Source organism: Globicephala melas, chromosome 10 (assembly GCF_963455315.2).
Source record: "Globicephala melas chromosome 10, mGloMel1.2, whole genome shotgun sequence".
Classification (NCBI taxonomy): domain Eukaryota; kingdom Metazoa; phylum Chordata; class Mammalia; order Artiodactyla; family Delphinidae; genus Globicephala; species Globicephala melas.
Window position 1 is genome coordinate 16,871,067 of NC_083323.1, and position 13,349 is coordinate 16,884,415.

Below are 13,349 nucleotides of genomic sequence, written 5' to 3' on the forward strand. Positions count from 1 at the left end.
TTTCTTTCATGGATTGAGCCTCTGCCTAAGATTTCCATTCAGAAAGGTTTCTGCCACGAGTAATAAGCAAATAAATAGTTTGAAAATCGCAAAAAAAAAAAAAAAAAAAAAGAACTATGCTGAGAACTGGGGTGCAAGGTTGATCAGCACACTGACTAGCCCTGAGTTAGGTCCTCCTGCTTTGTGTTTCCATAAAACTCTGTTTCATCTTTTATAGCACTGATCACACTTCGCTTCTTTGCCATTCCCTGCTGGACTATAAAACAGCGTGAGGGAAGCGAATCTTCTGTCTCGTCATCTCTCCATGCCCACCAACTACCACAGAGCCTAGAACATGGTAGGTGCTCAAAAATTATTTATTGAACCCTTGTCCTTAAAGTCGACACAAATTGGTGGGGGCAGACATGATGGAACAATATATTATTTATTTATTGCACAGAGATTACTGGTGGGAATATGAAAGCGGTGCTGGTCATTTCTACCCTAGCAGTTCTCCTATGATACAGTTTATTTCTTTGGGCCATTTTTCTGGCTGTCCCTGAAGGCTTTTGATTGAATGCAGGAAAATAAACAATTACAGAGGTTCTAGATGATCTTATCTTTCTACAGAAAGATTGACCTTATTTTTTGGCAGGCAACTAAAGTAGGGCAGATCAGTTCATTACAGTGAGGGCTGAGCTCATGTGAGGCTGGGCTGCAGTCTTACAGCAGTTGCTCTACCTCTAGATTACACTCGGGGGATGCCTTCCAAGAGTATCAGTTGAGAGGGATGAGTTGTTTCCTGGATTACCTCATTCTGGCAGATGTTCAGCTCCAACTTCTGGGTACTGGAAACTCTGATTTGCTTTTTAGCCATTTTCTGCTTTGTTCTATAGCCTGTAATCCATGTATCTTAAGAATCAGTACATACCTCAAACTGAAATCAAGTGTCAGGGGACTCCCCTGGGGGCACAGTGGTTAATAATCCACCTGCCAATGCAGGGGACACGGGTTCGATCCCTGGTCCGGAAAGATCCCACATGCCGCGGAGCAACTAAGCCTGTGTGCGCCACAACTACTGAACCTGTGCTCTAGAGCCTGGAAACCACAACTACTGCACCCACGTGCCACAACTACTGAAGCCCACGTGCCCTAGAGCCTGCACACTGCAACTACTGATCCCATGTGCTCTAGGGCCTGCGTGCCACAACTACTGAGCCCACGTGCCACAACTACTGAGTCCACACACTGCAACTACTGAAGCCCGTGCGCCTAGAGCCCATGCTATGCAAGAAGAAAAGCCACCGCAATGAGAAGCCCATGCACCACAACGAAGAGTAGCCCCCGCTCGCTGCAACTAGAGAAAGCCTGCACGCAGCAACGAAGACCCAACGCAGCCAAAAAAAAAGCATAAATCAAGTGAGTGTCAGGAGCTAAGTTCACCTCTGTATCTCCCTTATTGCCAAGATATTGACTCAAGTCCTGGCTGCTCAAACTCCATTTGTTCTCTGTACCGCCATGAGATTGCTGAAATCTGCTGGTTGTTCTGCCTTTTGGCCCCTACTCCAGTTCTTCCTGTTGTAGATTCCTCGGCCAGTGCTCTCAAGTATTTGTTTTATCATGAAGTTATTTTCACTTAAACAATAATCGAACATTAATAATAATACAGGTTCAAGAGTGTGTTAATTAAAATGAGAATTTATAAAGGAAACACCATGCTAAAAATGAATAACATAGAGTATTCAGTAGAACAAATTCAAAATAAATAAATACACACAGCTCTGTTTCCAAATAGCAAAAATGGCTGCACATCAGTTTGAGTCAAATAAGCAACCAAACAAGAGTATGAAAACTCCTAGAATTTTATTCTAAAATCCTGAAGTTGACTATGAAAGTAAAATTTTTCTATGTTTAAAAAAGTTTATAAATTAGGGCTTCCCTGGTGGCTCACTGGTAAGAATCCGCCTGCCAATGCAGGGGGCACGGGTTTGATCCCTGGTCCAGGAAGATCCCACATGCCACGGAGCAACTAAGCCCATGCACCACAACTACTGAGCCTGCGCTCTAGAGCCTGTGTGCCACAACTGCTGAAGCCCATGCGCCTAGAGCCTGTGTCTTGCAACAAGAGAAGCCATGACAATGAGAAGCCCGCACACCGCAGTGAAGAGTAGCTCCGGCTCGCTGCAACTAGAGAAAGCCCACACACAGCAACAAAGACCCAACTCAGCCAAAAATAGAAACAAATAAATAAATTTATATTTTAAAAAAAGTTTATAAATTATATGACTTGCAGTTTCATAAAATTCTGAATGAATGCTCTATCCAGGACAAAATAGATCCCTGAGCAACATATCATATTTGAACAAGGCCCCTGAATGTCACACATATCAGTCACAAAAGTAAACACTTATCCATGGCAGACTGAGTAAAGATTTCAGTGTGATATTCTAGAAGGTCAAGACTATAAATCACTTTTACTATACACAGCTCTACACACAGAGTTTTTTGTGGGAATTCTTGGGTTTCCACTTTGCACTTCATCTATCACCTAATGTGTGAAATCAGTTCAGACATATGCAAAAAGTTGTACAAGTTACTGTATTTACAAAAATGGCACAAAAGTGAATTCAACAGTCTATGCGTGTACATACTTCATTCACCTCTTCAACAAAAACAAAAAGATATTCTAACACTACAGAAGTGAAAAACACTAGGTACCATGGGCTCTCTTACATAAGCATTAGGGTCACACAAGGTTACACCAGAATAGGCAAATATTGCCCAGGAAAAATTCTATTTTTAAAAATGAAACAAGGTTAAGGCAAATCAAGTTCAGCTACAGGGACACAAGTCTTTCATATCTGCTTGAAATACGTGATGTCTTCTAATCTGTGGTCTTAAACTAATGTTTTACAAAATCCAAAAAGAAAAAGACAGAGGAAAGGAACAATAGAGATTATATGAAATAAGAAAAATATTAAAAGTTTAAAATTAAGTGAAGAAACACAAAACATTAACATCATAAAATTTGCTTATTACTTGTTAGAACTAGTTCTACACTAGAACATAGGAAATATATACAGTTGTTTTCAGAAAATTACTTTATACTGCTCTGATGTGTCTTTTTCATTGGTGCATTGTTTAATCCAAAAATTATACACATTCAAATTTTAAGATTATACCCCTTCAAGAAACAGCACATCTCACTGCTACCTATCAAGCTGTCCCAATGACATAGTGTATGAAAGGAAACAAATAGCTGAGAAGTAATATATTAAGAAGAAACAATAAAAATGAGAAGATTCCCAATTCAGTTCTTTTACTCAGCCAGACAGTTCACTAACCACAGCAATGGTCTCTGTTTGGAAGTTCCCATCGAGTAGGAGACATGGTCCCTAGACACCTATGTCTCATCTGAGGCTGCAGTAGAAGTTGCTTGAGGGGCAAGAGAGAGGCAGGGGATTAAGAGGTACAAACTACTGTGTACAAAATAAATAAACTACAAGCATATATTGTACGACACAGGGAATGTAGCCAGTAGTTTATAATAACTATAAATGGAGTGTAACCTTTAAAAATTGTGAATCACTTTTTTGTACACCTGAAACATATAATATTGTATATCAACTATACCTTGATAATAATAAAAGAAATTGCTTGATCTTAATTTTTTCTTTATCCATGTTGTAATTCTCAGAATTTTTTAAAAGGCTTTTTTGCAACTATTTCCTCAAGAGCTCTGCCCCCGGACTTTCTTCTCAGATGAAGATAGCTCGCTTTCAACTTTGCATCTTCATTTTTCTCTAGACTAGGCACTTTTTCTCTCATTTCCTTCATCTCAGCAAAGATGTCGTGGGAATGTCTGCAGATCCAGGGCTCCCTCATACACCTGACACTGGGAAAAGCAAAGAACATGCCATCTCTTCCAGTGACTTCCCCCTATCATTATTTAGAAGTGTATTTCATAATTTCCAAAGAAGTGGCGATTACACTAATTTTCTTCTTGTTATTGATTTCTAGCTTCATTCCACTATAGCCAGAGTCAAACTCTATGACTTACATTCTTTTTAGGCTAGCATACGGTGAATTTTTGAAATGCTTTGTATGTATTGAAAAAGAATGTGAGGCATCTCTCTCGAATGGTGAATCCTCTGGTTATCGCTGCCATCCTGGCCTTGGCGGTGCTGATTTCGAGACCCTCCGGAGCAGAGTTCCATGCAGGGGGATGTGTCGGAGTCCCTGGCTTGGCGCCCCGTGCTCTCAGGCCTCTGCGGGCCGCAGAGGGGCTCGATGATTGGGAATGGGGCTGGCAGGGGTACAGGCAGCCTGTGGTCGGTGACGACTCTGGAGGTCCAGTGTCTAGCAGTGACCTCTAAAACATGGTTTGCTACTCACTTGACCCAGAAAACACCACAAACTCATGCAAGTCAAGAGATTCAAATCTTCGTGTTCACTCTCAGAACACTCGTGAAACTGCTCAGGCCAGTAAGTGTATGCATATCCGTAAAGCCACCAAGTATCTGCAAGATGTCACTTTAAAGAAACAATGTGTGCCATTCTGTCGTTACAATGGTGGAGCTGGTAGGTGTGCCCAGGCCAAACAGTGGAGCTGGACTCAGGTCGGTGGCCCAAAAAAAGTGCTGAATTTTTACTGCACATGCTCAAAAATGCAGAGTGATGCTGAACTTAAGGGCTTAGATGTAGAGCACATCCAGGTGAACAAAGCCCCCAGGATGCGGCGCAGGACTTAACAGAGCTCATGGTTGGATCAACCCATGCATGAGCTCTCCCTGCCACATTGAGATGATCCTTACTGAAAAAGAAGAGATTGTTCCTAAACCAGAAGAGGAGGTTGCCCAGAAGAAAAAGACATCCCAGAAGAAACAAAAACTTATGGCCTGGGAATAAATGCCGCAAAAAATAAATGCAAATAAAAGTTTAAAAAATAAATAAATAAATAAAAAGAATGCGTATTTGGTAGTTGGGTGCTTCTAGATGTTTTAATTAGGCCAAATGCATTAATCATCTCATTTAAATATTCTGTATCATTGCTAATATTTTGCCTGTTTCTATCAGTTATTAAGAGAAGTATGTTAAAAATCTTCAAGTATGAAGTAAGTCAAAGAGAAAGACAAATACCATATGATATCACTTATATGTGGAATCTAAAATATGACACAAATGAACTTTTATGAAACAGAAACAGGCTCACAGACATAGAGAACAGACTTGTGGTTGCCATGGGGTAGGGGGAGGTGGGAGAGGGACGGAGTGGGAGTTTGGGGTTAGCAGATGCAAACTATTATATAGAGAATGGATAAACAACAAGGTCCTACTGTATAGCACAGGAAACTATATTCAATATTCTGTGATAAACCATAATAGAAAAGAAAATTTTTAAAAAATATATATATATATATAAAACTGAATCACTTTGCTATACAGCAGAAATTAACATAACATTGTAAATCAACTATAGTTCAATAAAAAATTATTACAATGTTTAAAAAATCTTCAAGTATGGTTACAGGTTTGTCTATTTTTCCTTGAAGTTCTGTAATTTTTGCTTTATAAAATTTGAGGCTGTGTTATTAAGTGTATACAAACTTAGAATTTTTATCTTCCTGTCAGATTTTCTTTTGGTTAGTGTTTGAGTGTTTTTTTTAAAAATTGGAATCTTTATATTTTATGAGTGCTTTCGGAATCTTTATATTTTATGAGTCTCTCTCATCAGAGTTTTGTTTTTTAACCAACCTGATGATCTTTGTCTTTTCATTAAAACATTTAGTCCATTTTTGGGCTTCCCTGGTGGTGCAGTGGTTGAGAGTCCGCCTGCCGATGCAGGGAACACGGGTTCGTGCCCCGGTCCGGGAAGATCCCACATGCCGCGGAGCAGCTGGGCCCGTGAGCCATGGCCGCTGAGCCTGCGCGTCCGGAGCCTGTGCTCCGCAACGAGAGGGGCCACAACAGTGAGAGGCCCGCATACCGCAAAAAAACAAAACATTTAGTCCGTTTTCATTTACCGCAATTACTGGCTTAAATCTAACATCTTACTAATTTCCTTCTATTTTTCACGCATGTTCCTTTTTCCTCTCCTTTCTTGCCTTCTTTTGGATTGAGTTTTTTATCATTTTATTGTCTTAATAGTTTTACACTCTATTAACTTGGTAGTTATACATTGTATTACTATCCTTTTAGTGGTTGTACTAGAGATTATAATATGCATCCTTAACTTATTAAGTCTAACATAAATTAGTACTTTTATTATTTCCAAGACAATGCTGCAAGCTTAGAACCTTTAACTTAACCTTTTCTCCCTGAAAATCGTATGCTATTGTTGTCATGTGTTTTAATTATACATATTTTTGAACTCCATAGAACATTATTAGAAGCATTTTAGACAATATTAATTAAAACTTGTCCTTGTATTTACCCTCTCTAAAGCTCTTTATTCCTTCATTTCTGAGCTTCCATCTAGGATTATTATCTTTCTGCCTAAAGAATATTCCATTCCTCCCAGCACTCCCAACTGTCCAACACTTTTTAAAAATATTTATTTATTTGGCTGTGCCAGTATCTTCATTGCAGCGTGTGGGATCTTTACTTGCGGCATGTGAACACTTAGTTGCGGCATGTGGGATCTAGTTCCCTGATCAGGGATCGAACTCGGGTCCTCTGCATTGGGAGCACGGAGCCTTAGCCACTGGGCCACCAGGGAAGTCCCTATCCGACAATTTTTTATTGCTGTTTGTATATTTTCATGGAGATATATATATATATATATATATATCTTGTGGATATATATATATCTCTACAAGATTTTATTATTATTGTTCATATGGTCAATGTTTACTTAAATTCACTCACATATTTGCCTTTTTTGTTGGTCTTTATTCCTTCCTGCATTTCCGGGCTTCCAAGTAGGTAATTTTCCTCCTGCTTGAAGGATACTTTAATATTCCCTTTATTGTATGTCTGCTGATGACAAAGTCTCTCAAGTTTTTGTTTCTGAAGTTTACTTCATCTCCATTTTTGCTAGCAAGAGAAGTCTAGGTTGGCAGGCAATTTTTTGTTTGTCAAACTCTCTAGTTGTATCTGGTCTAACCTCCAATTATCAAGAGGACTACAGTTTTGGTTCTGAAAGATGAAAATCTTAGACATCATGCATATTTTCTTAATTTGGGTGAACATAAGCTCATTTTCTAAAGTTGGGAGTTGGAGTATATAACTATGGAATCTTCACTCAGGAAAAACCACAGTCCTTGCCCACCCTCCCTGGTTTAGAACAAATAAAATGAATATCAATATTTGGAAGTTTAAGAGATGCAAGAATTCACAAAAATGCAGTCAGAGAAATGGGGTGAGTTGTCAAGGGGCAGTTCCTAAAGCAAAACCCTGGATGTTTGCTGCAATTCTCCAGGCTTTAAGAATGGTTCTTTTTCTAGAATGAATATGTATATATATGTAACTGAGTATAACTGAGTCACTTTGCTGTACAGAAGAAATTAACACAACATTGTAAATCAACTATACTTCAATTAAAAAAAAATTTTTAAAGAGTGGTTCTTTTTCTTTCCTTCTTACCTTCTCAACAAGTATTTTCTAAGCTCTGCTTAGTGCTAAGTACTGTAAATCTTGATAAATAAGGCATGGAGTCAGCCTGCAAAGAGCTTCCAGTAGAGAAGATGACTGCTACATAAATAGTAGTAACAGACTGAGGCTTCATAAGAGCTGCATAGACAAAAATCCTTCCTAGTTCGGAGGAGTGAAAGGTTACTTTGAGGAAGTAAGGAGCTTAGGGAGGAAAGAATCAGGAAAAATACCTGTAGGAGGCAGCATTTGAGCTATACCTTTAAGAAGAGAAGGAATTTGGTCATGCCTAGATGGTGACAAGTGACAGGTGGCAAGCTTTCCTGGGAAACGTTGTCCAGGAAGGAATAGGCAAGTACTATGGTCACACTGAATTACACGTGCAAAAGAGCAGCGAGAAATAAGAGTAAGTGCCAAACTACAGACGGTCTTGAATGCCAGGCTAAGGAGTTCTGTTTGAGACAAGTGCTCAGCTAAAGCATGTCTTGAGCGTTTCTTCAGAGAGGTGAGGGAAAAGGCTGTCGGGTGTCTATCATCTATCAACCCATCTATTTGTCTATCATCTGTCGGGACCAACTCTGTGCCAAGCCCTTTGCCAGGTGCTTTATACACAATCTCTCATTAAATCTTCTTGTCAGACTACGAGATAGGAATCAGGATGCTTACGTCGCGAAGGTGCCCTCACCCGTTTATCTTTCGCGGCTCCACGCACTTGCCTGTTGTCTTCTCAGGACTGTGTTAAGGACATGACCTGGGGTGTCAGACTGACTTTTAAGGCAGATCCTTATGTACTTCAGAGTGTGTGAGTAACTGGGAGAAGATCCCACAGATAATGAGACTGCACCGAGGCAGCCGCCAGAAGCGGTCGCTCGGGCTGGGCACCAGCGCTGCTCCGGGAGGCTGGAGCACGCCCCGCCCAGTCGTTCGGGATTGGCCGCGGGGGCCCTGACAGATGAGGGGGCGGGGCCGCGAGCTGCGTCCCGGGACTCGCCGGGGACTCCGAGGCTGCAGGCCGCGCCTAGGCTGAGCCGCCCCCGCGTGCCTCCCGCTTGCCTCCCGCGCCGCCCGCACGAGCGCTTCTTTCCAGCATGTTGTGGCAGGGCAACCAGGCACTCCGGCGCTTCTCCACCGGCCAGGTGAGTCCGGCCCCGGCGAGCGTCCCGGCTCTCACCCGGGGGCTGCTTTCCAGATCCGGAGAGGGCGGGCCGGGCAGCGGGGCTGAGGGAGGGCAGTGTTTACTTTGAGCAAAGTGTTTACTTTGCTAAAGGTCAGGACGACGTTTTTAAAACCGGGAGAGTGAAGAGAAGGGTCCGGGGAGGGTCCTGAATGGGGCTTGTCGAACGAGCCATTGTCTTCTACCGGGACGGGGCTGAGGATGTCTGGCTGGGATTGACAGGGTGGAAACAGTCGCTCGGCAAGAGGGACAGAGTCGGTTCCCTTTCCGTTTTCATTTCAACTGTGAGATCCCTGCCTGGTTACGAGATGGAGCCGAGGTACAGGACCGAGACCACCTCCTGGAGGAGAGTGGTATCAAGTCAACCGGGTCCTCCTCCGCGGCCTGAGAGGTGTGAGCGCTCCCGACTGGCATGCAGGGCCCATTCAGATAATGGCACTCCGAGCCGGTGACCGCAAGCTCATTATTCCTGAGCTGCAGGCGGCAAGATTTCTAGGATCACCGGGCGCTGCAGAAGCAGCCACCCTGGAACATTAGTAAACTATAGTGCAAAAACCTAGCCCTGGCCCAGCCCCGCGCCTTGGAATTGCATCAGCTTCTCCAGAAACGGAATGAGGGAGGACACGTTGCATGGGGCGCTGCCTTCAGCACTTCAGGGGCCTGAGGAGAGATGCCTCCCTGCATCTAGGCAGACTCCAAGCTGTTTAGGGAAGAAAAAGTCCACCCCATGTACATCATCTCTTTTATAGGAAGTGCATGTTTGCTGTGTTATGAAAGAATTTGCTTTTTGATTCCTCTTCTCTGCCAAAGTCATATGCGCATGTGTACATATCCAGATGTAAAAAACTTGGAGCAGAGAGAAGTCTTGAGTAGCATCAAGAACTGGCCCAAAGTTGCATAAATGGAGAAGCTTTTGTCCCCCAGACAGCCACAAGTAATGAGAATTCACTTTATCCCATGCAGTCAGTTCTAGTTATTTTGGGAGTATTCACCTTTTTTTAAATAAGCAAAAAGAAACTTGCTCTGGCAGGTATTTTGCTTGCTCTCCTATGCAGAGCTCTGGACTCCTCCTTAGCTTTCTCCTGCCACGTGGCACACGGGAATCTGGGTTGGATGGCACAGAGAACAAGGGGCTAGTGCATATCTGTTTTATTGGCCTCCTCTGTCAACACCTTTCATTTAATTGTCTTTTTTTGGAGAGCAGAAGGGATTCCTGAAGGATGAAAAAAATGCCAATAATGGGGTTATATAAGATTTCAGTAATAAAAGATGAACATCCCAGGTGGCAAGTGGCATAAACAAAAACACTCTTGTGGGGAAGTGCCAGGTATGGTCAGGGGTCAGGGGCCTGAGTCTATCTCCAGGAATACATGTGGGAGAGCAGTGCCACATGGCTGGGAAGGAGGCAGGTTCTTCAATGGCCAAAGGAAGACATGGAATAATAAGTGAAGAATTTGGGATGTTTTACTCCATAGAAAATGGAGATTCATCCTTTGGACCGTGTTCTATAAGAATTGTTCAAAATCAGACATGGCTGGTGGGAGCGTAAAATGGTACAGCTGCTTTGGAAAACTGACTTTTTTTTTTTAATAAAATTAAACATAAACCCATCAAATGACCCAGCAGTTGCCCTCATAGGTATTTACCCAAGAGAAATTAAAACTTATGTTCACACAAATACCTATTTATGGATGTTTACAAAGGGATTATTCATAATCACCAATTTAAATGTCTTTCAGCTGGTGGCAGGATAAGCAAACTGTGGTATATCCATCCATATAGTGGAATCTTACTCAGAAAAAAAAAAGGAATGGACTACTGATATACACAACAACATGGATGAAACTCAAATATATATGCTAAGTGTAGAAGACAGACTCAAAGGGCTGCATATGTATATGAGTCCATTTGTCTGACACTTTGGAAAGAGTAAACCTAAAGTGATGGAAAAATAAGGCCAGGCTGGAGATAGGGGGAGGGATTGACAGCAAAGGGATGGGAGGGGATTTGGGGGGGTGATGGAACTGTTCTTTATCTTGATTGTAACTGGTTACATGACTGTGTGTTTGTCCAAACTGAAAGAATTTTGCATTGAAAATGGTGTGTTCATTGTATGTAAATTGTACCTTCGTATGAAAAAAATTTTTTTAAATCACACAGCGCTTTTGAGTTTGGTATTAAAGCAGAATGAAAGAGGAATGAAAAAAAAATCTCTCAGAACTTAACAAAATCCAAGGAGGAAATTAGTTCATAACACTTCCTGATATAATTAATTTTTCCATTCTCTGTCTTAAAGAAATGGACTTAGAAATATTTAATGATCTCAGCTTAATGATATGACTGGATTTTATTAACTAGTGCAACTATATACAGCAATAAGGCCCTTTGTCAATTAGTTATTATTGTCCACTTCCAGTATCTTGCCTGGCTCATTACTTCTTAATTTCTCCCGATGGTGGGAGCTATTTAGCCTTAATATTTATTTGGCACTCTGTTCTTTAGCTGTTATTTCCTCTGCCAGTGTCTGGGACAAGCCTGGCCGTTGCTCTGGATTCATAGCTTGGTTCCAGGACTTAAGGTTACTTTATGATCCGATTCAAGAGGCTGGACCCTTCCCTGCTTCTTGAAACCAAGTACTGGCTTTATACCCTAGTTCTAGCAACCAGGTCCTTAACTTGTTTCCTTATTGCCTGACCCTCGGCATTGGCATCTAATTTGATTTAAGACCTTCAGATTCAACTTCAAACCATATTACATTGTGTATTATGTGCTGAGCACTTCTTCTAAATCCTGAAGAAATAATAATAATAATAATAGGTATCATTGATATGACTTTGTATGCACCAGGCACTGTTATAAATGCTTTACATATACTCATTTAGTCTTCATAACATCTCAATGAAGTGGGTACTATTATAATGCCCATTCTACAAATCAGGAAACTGAGACCCAGAGAAGTGACATAACTTTTTTAGAGTCTTACAGCCAAAAAGGATAAAACAATAAACAAGAGATAAATAGTCCCTGCTTTCAAGGAGTCCACAGATTAGTGGGACAAATGATTAAACTTGCCTTTAGGTAAAGGATAATAACGGAAGAGAAATACAAGTGGACAATAAAATATGAAAAGGCACTCCACCAAACTAGGGCAGGGACTACTCTTGCCTTCAGCTTAGGGATCCCAAACAACGCCGCCCCCGCGCCCCCCCCCCCAGGCCAAACAGATAAGACAAAAGTAGCATTTGGGCTGGAAGGAGTGAAAGCCCACGTTCAGAGTTAAAGGGAGCAGCCCCTGCTCAGCTGCAGCCGACCGTTCCCACATGCGAATGTCAACCGTGGTTGACAAAGCTCCTGATTTTTAAAGAGGAGTCAGAAATTCAGCCTGCTAATGTGAAACCTCCTAAAAATCGTATCACAGTTCTTCTGCAGATGCTCTGTGGGCCCAATAAAATCCTCTTTGCCAGGCCACTGATTGCAACCCCACCATGCACTGTGCCCAGAGCTTGGCAAATGCTCAAAACGTGCTTGGTGAACAGGTCTTGCGCACCATCAGGCACGATTTGGGGAACCATGTGCCAAATGGTCCATTAAGAGTTAGGCATCTCAGTGTCTCAGAAAAATTTATTTTGTTTTATTCTTTTGTGGGAAGGTCCTTTCTCCTTTCCAGTTCTCATTGGGAAAACTGCCAGTTCTCACAATTGCTCATGTGGACAGCTTTGACCTTATTTTACATCCTGCTCTGTTGGTTCTATTAAGGTAACATCTGCTTCACAAAAGGGCTTCGGATCAGCACAGACTCTTAGCACTGTGCCTTTAAGTTCTCCAGAGAAGACTGTGTGTATTTTTCTTTAAACCCTTGGAACATAATCAGAGTCCATATTAACTTGCTTCCTGAAGAATTTCACCAGGATGTGGATAGCCTGGGAATGCAACAGTTGATAGCTTAAGAAACAAAAGCTCTATTCCCTGCAAAGGCCTCTTCTAATGCAGAATGTTATCTCTAGAGGACCCCAAGATAACAGCACTTATCACCCGGATTTAGAAATGCTGTGGGTCATTTTATGCCCCCTTCTTCTTTCTCACCAATATAACAAGGCACTGATAGTGCCTTAAAGTATGTTCTCTGGTCATCAGCCTAACCCTTTAATGAATGGTGCTGTCTCCCATGTCAGGACCACCATGATATTCCCTTAGAAAGTCTGATGGAACTATTTCCCGTAACTGACCTGTCAAACTATCGCCAAATTTTCCTTTTAAAAAAGAAGGGGTGGGGGAACCATCAACATAGGAAAGCCATAGAAGCACATCTGCTGAAGCGAAACAGATCTGAGTTTGAATCCTTCCTCTGCCCCTTCTTAGCCCTGTCCGTGGACAGGTTACTTAACTTCCCCGAGCCCTATGTTTTCTCATTTGTAAAATGGATCACAGTAAGGCTTAAAGACATATGATAAGGATTTGATACATTTTTTTTAATCAGTGAAAAAGGCTCAATACAGTGCCTGCCTTATGGCACACTCCCAGTAGGAAAGATCCATTATCATCATTTTTATTTACCTGGGCATTACTTGTGGTATAATAATGATACTAGTTGACATTTATTGAGCCT

At 41.7% G+C, this 13,349-nt stretch overlaps 1 protein-coding gene and 1 pseudogene across 2 annotated transcripts in view; both read left to right on the top strand.

Moving 5' to 3' along the window:
- Positions 1–4,358: 4,358 nt before the first annotated feature.
- LOC115852586 (large ribosomal subunit protein uL22-like) lies at positions 4,359–4,887 on the top strand (annotated as a pseudogene).
- Positions 4,888–8,565: 3,678 nt separating this feature from the next.
- ALDH1L2 (aldehyde dehydrogenase 1 family member L2) overlaps positions 8,566–13,349 on the top strand; it is a 52,253-nt gene continuing 47,469 nt past the window's right edge. For both annotated transcript variants that reach the window (XM_030856191.3, XM_070046440.1), the window contains exon 1: positions 8,566–8,705. In XM_030856191.3, coding sequence (XP_030712051.1) covers positions 8,658–8,705 — 48 coding nt within the window. In that variant the 5' untranslated portion in view covers positions 8,566–8,657. The remainder of the gene's footprint in view (positions 8,706–13,349) is intronic.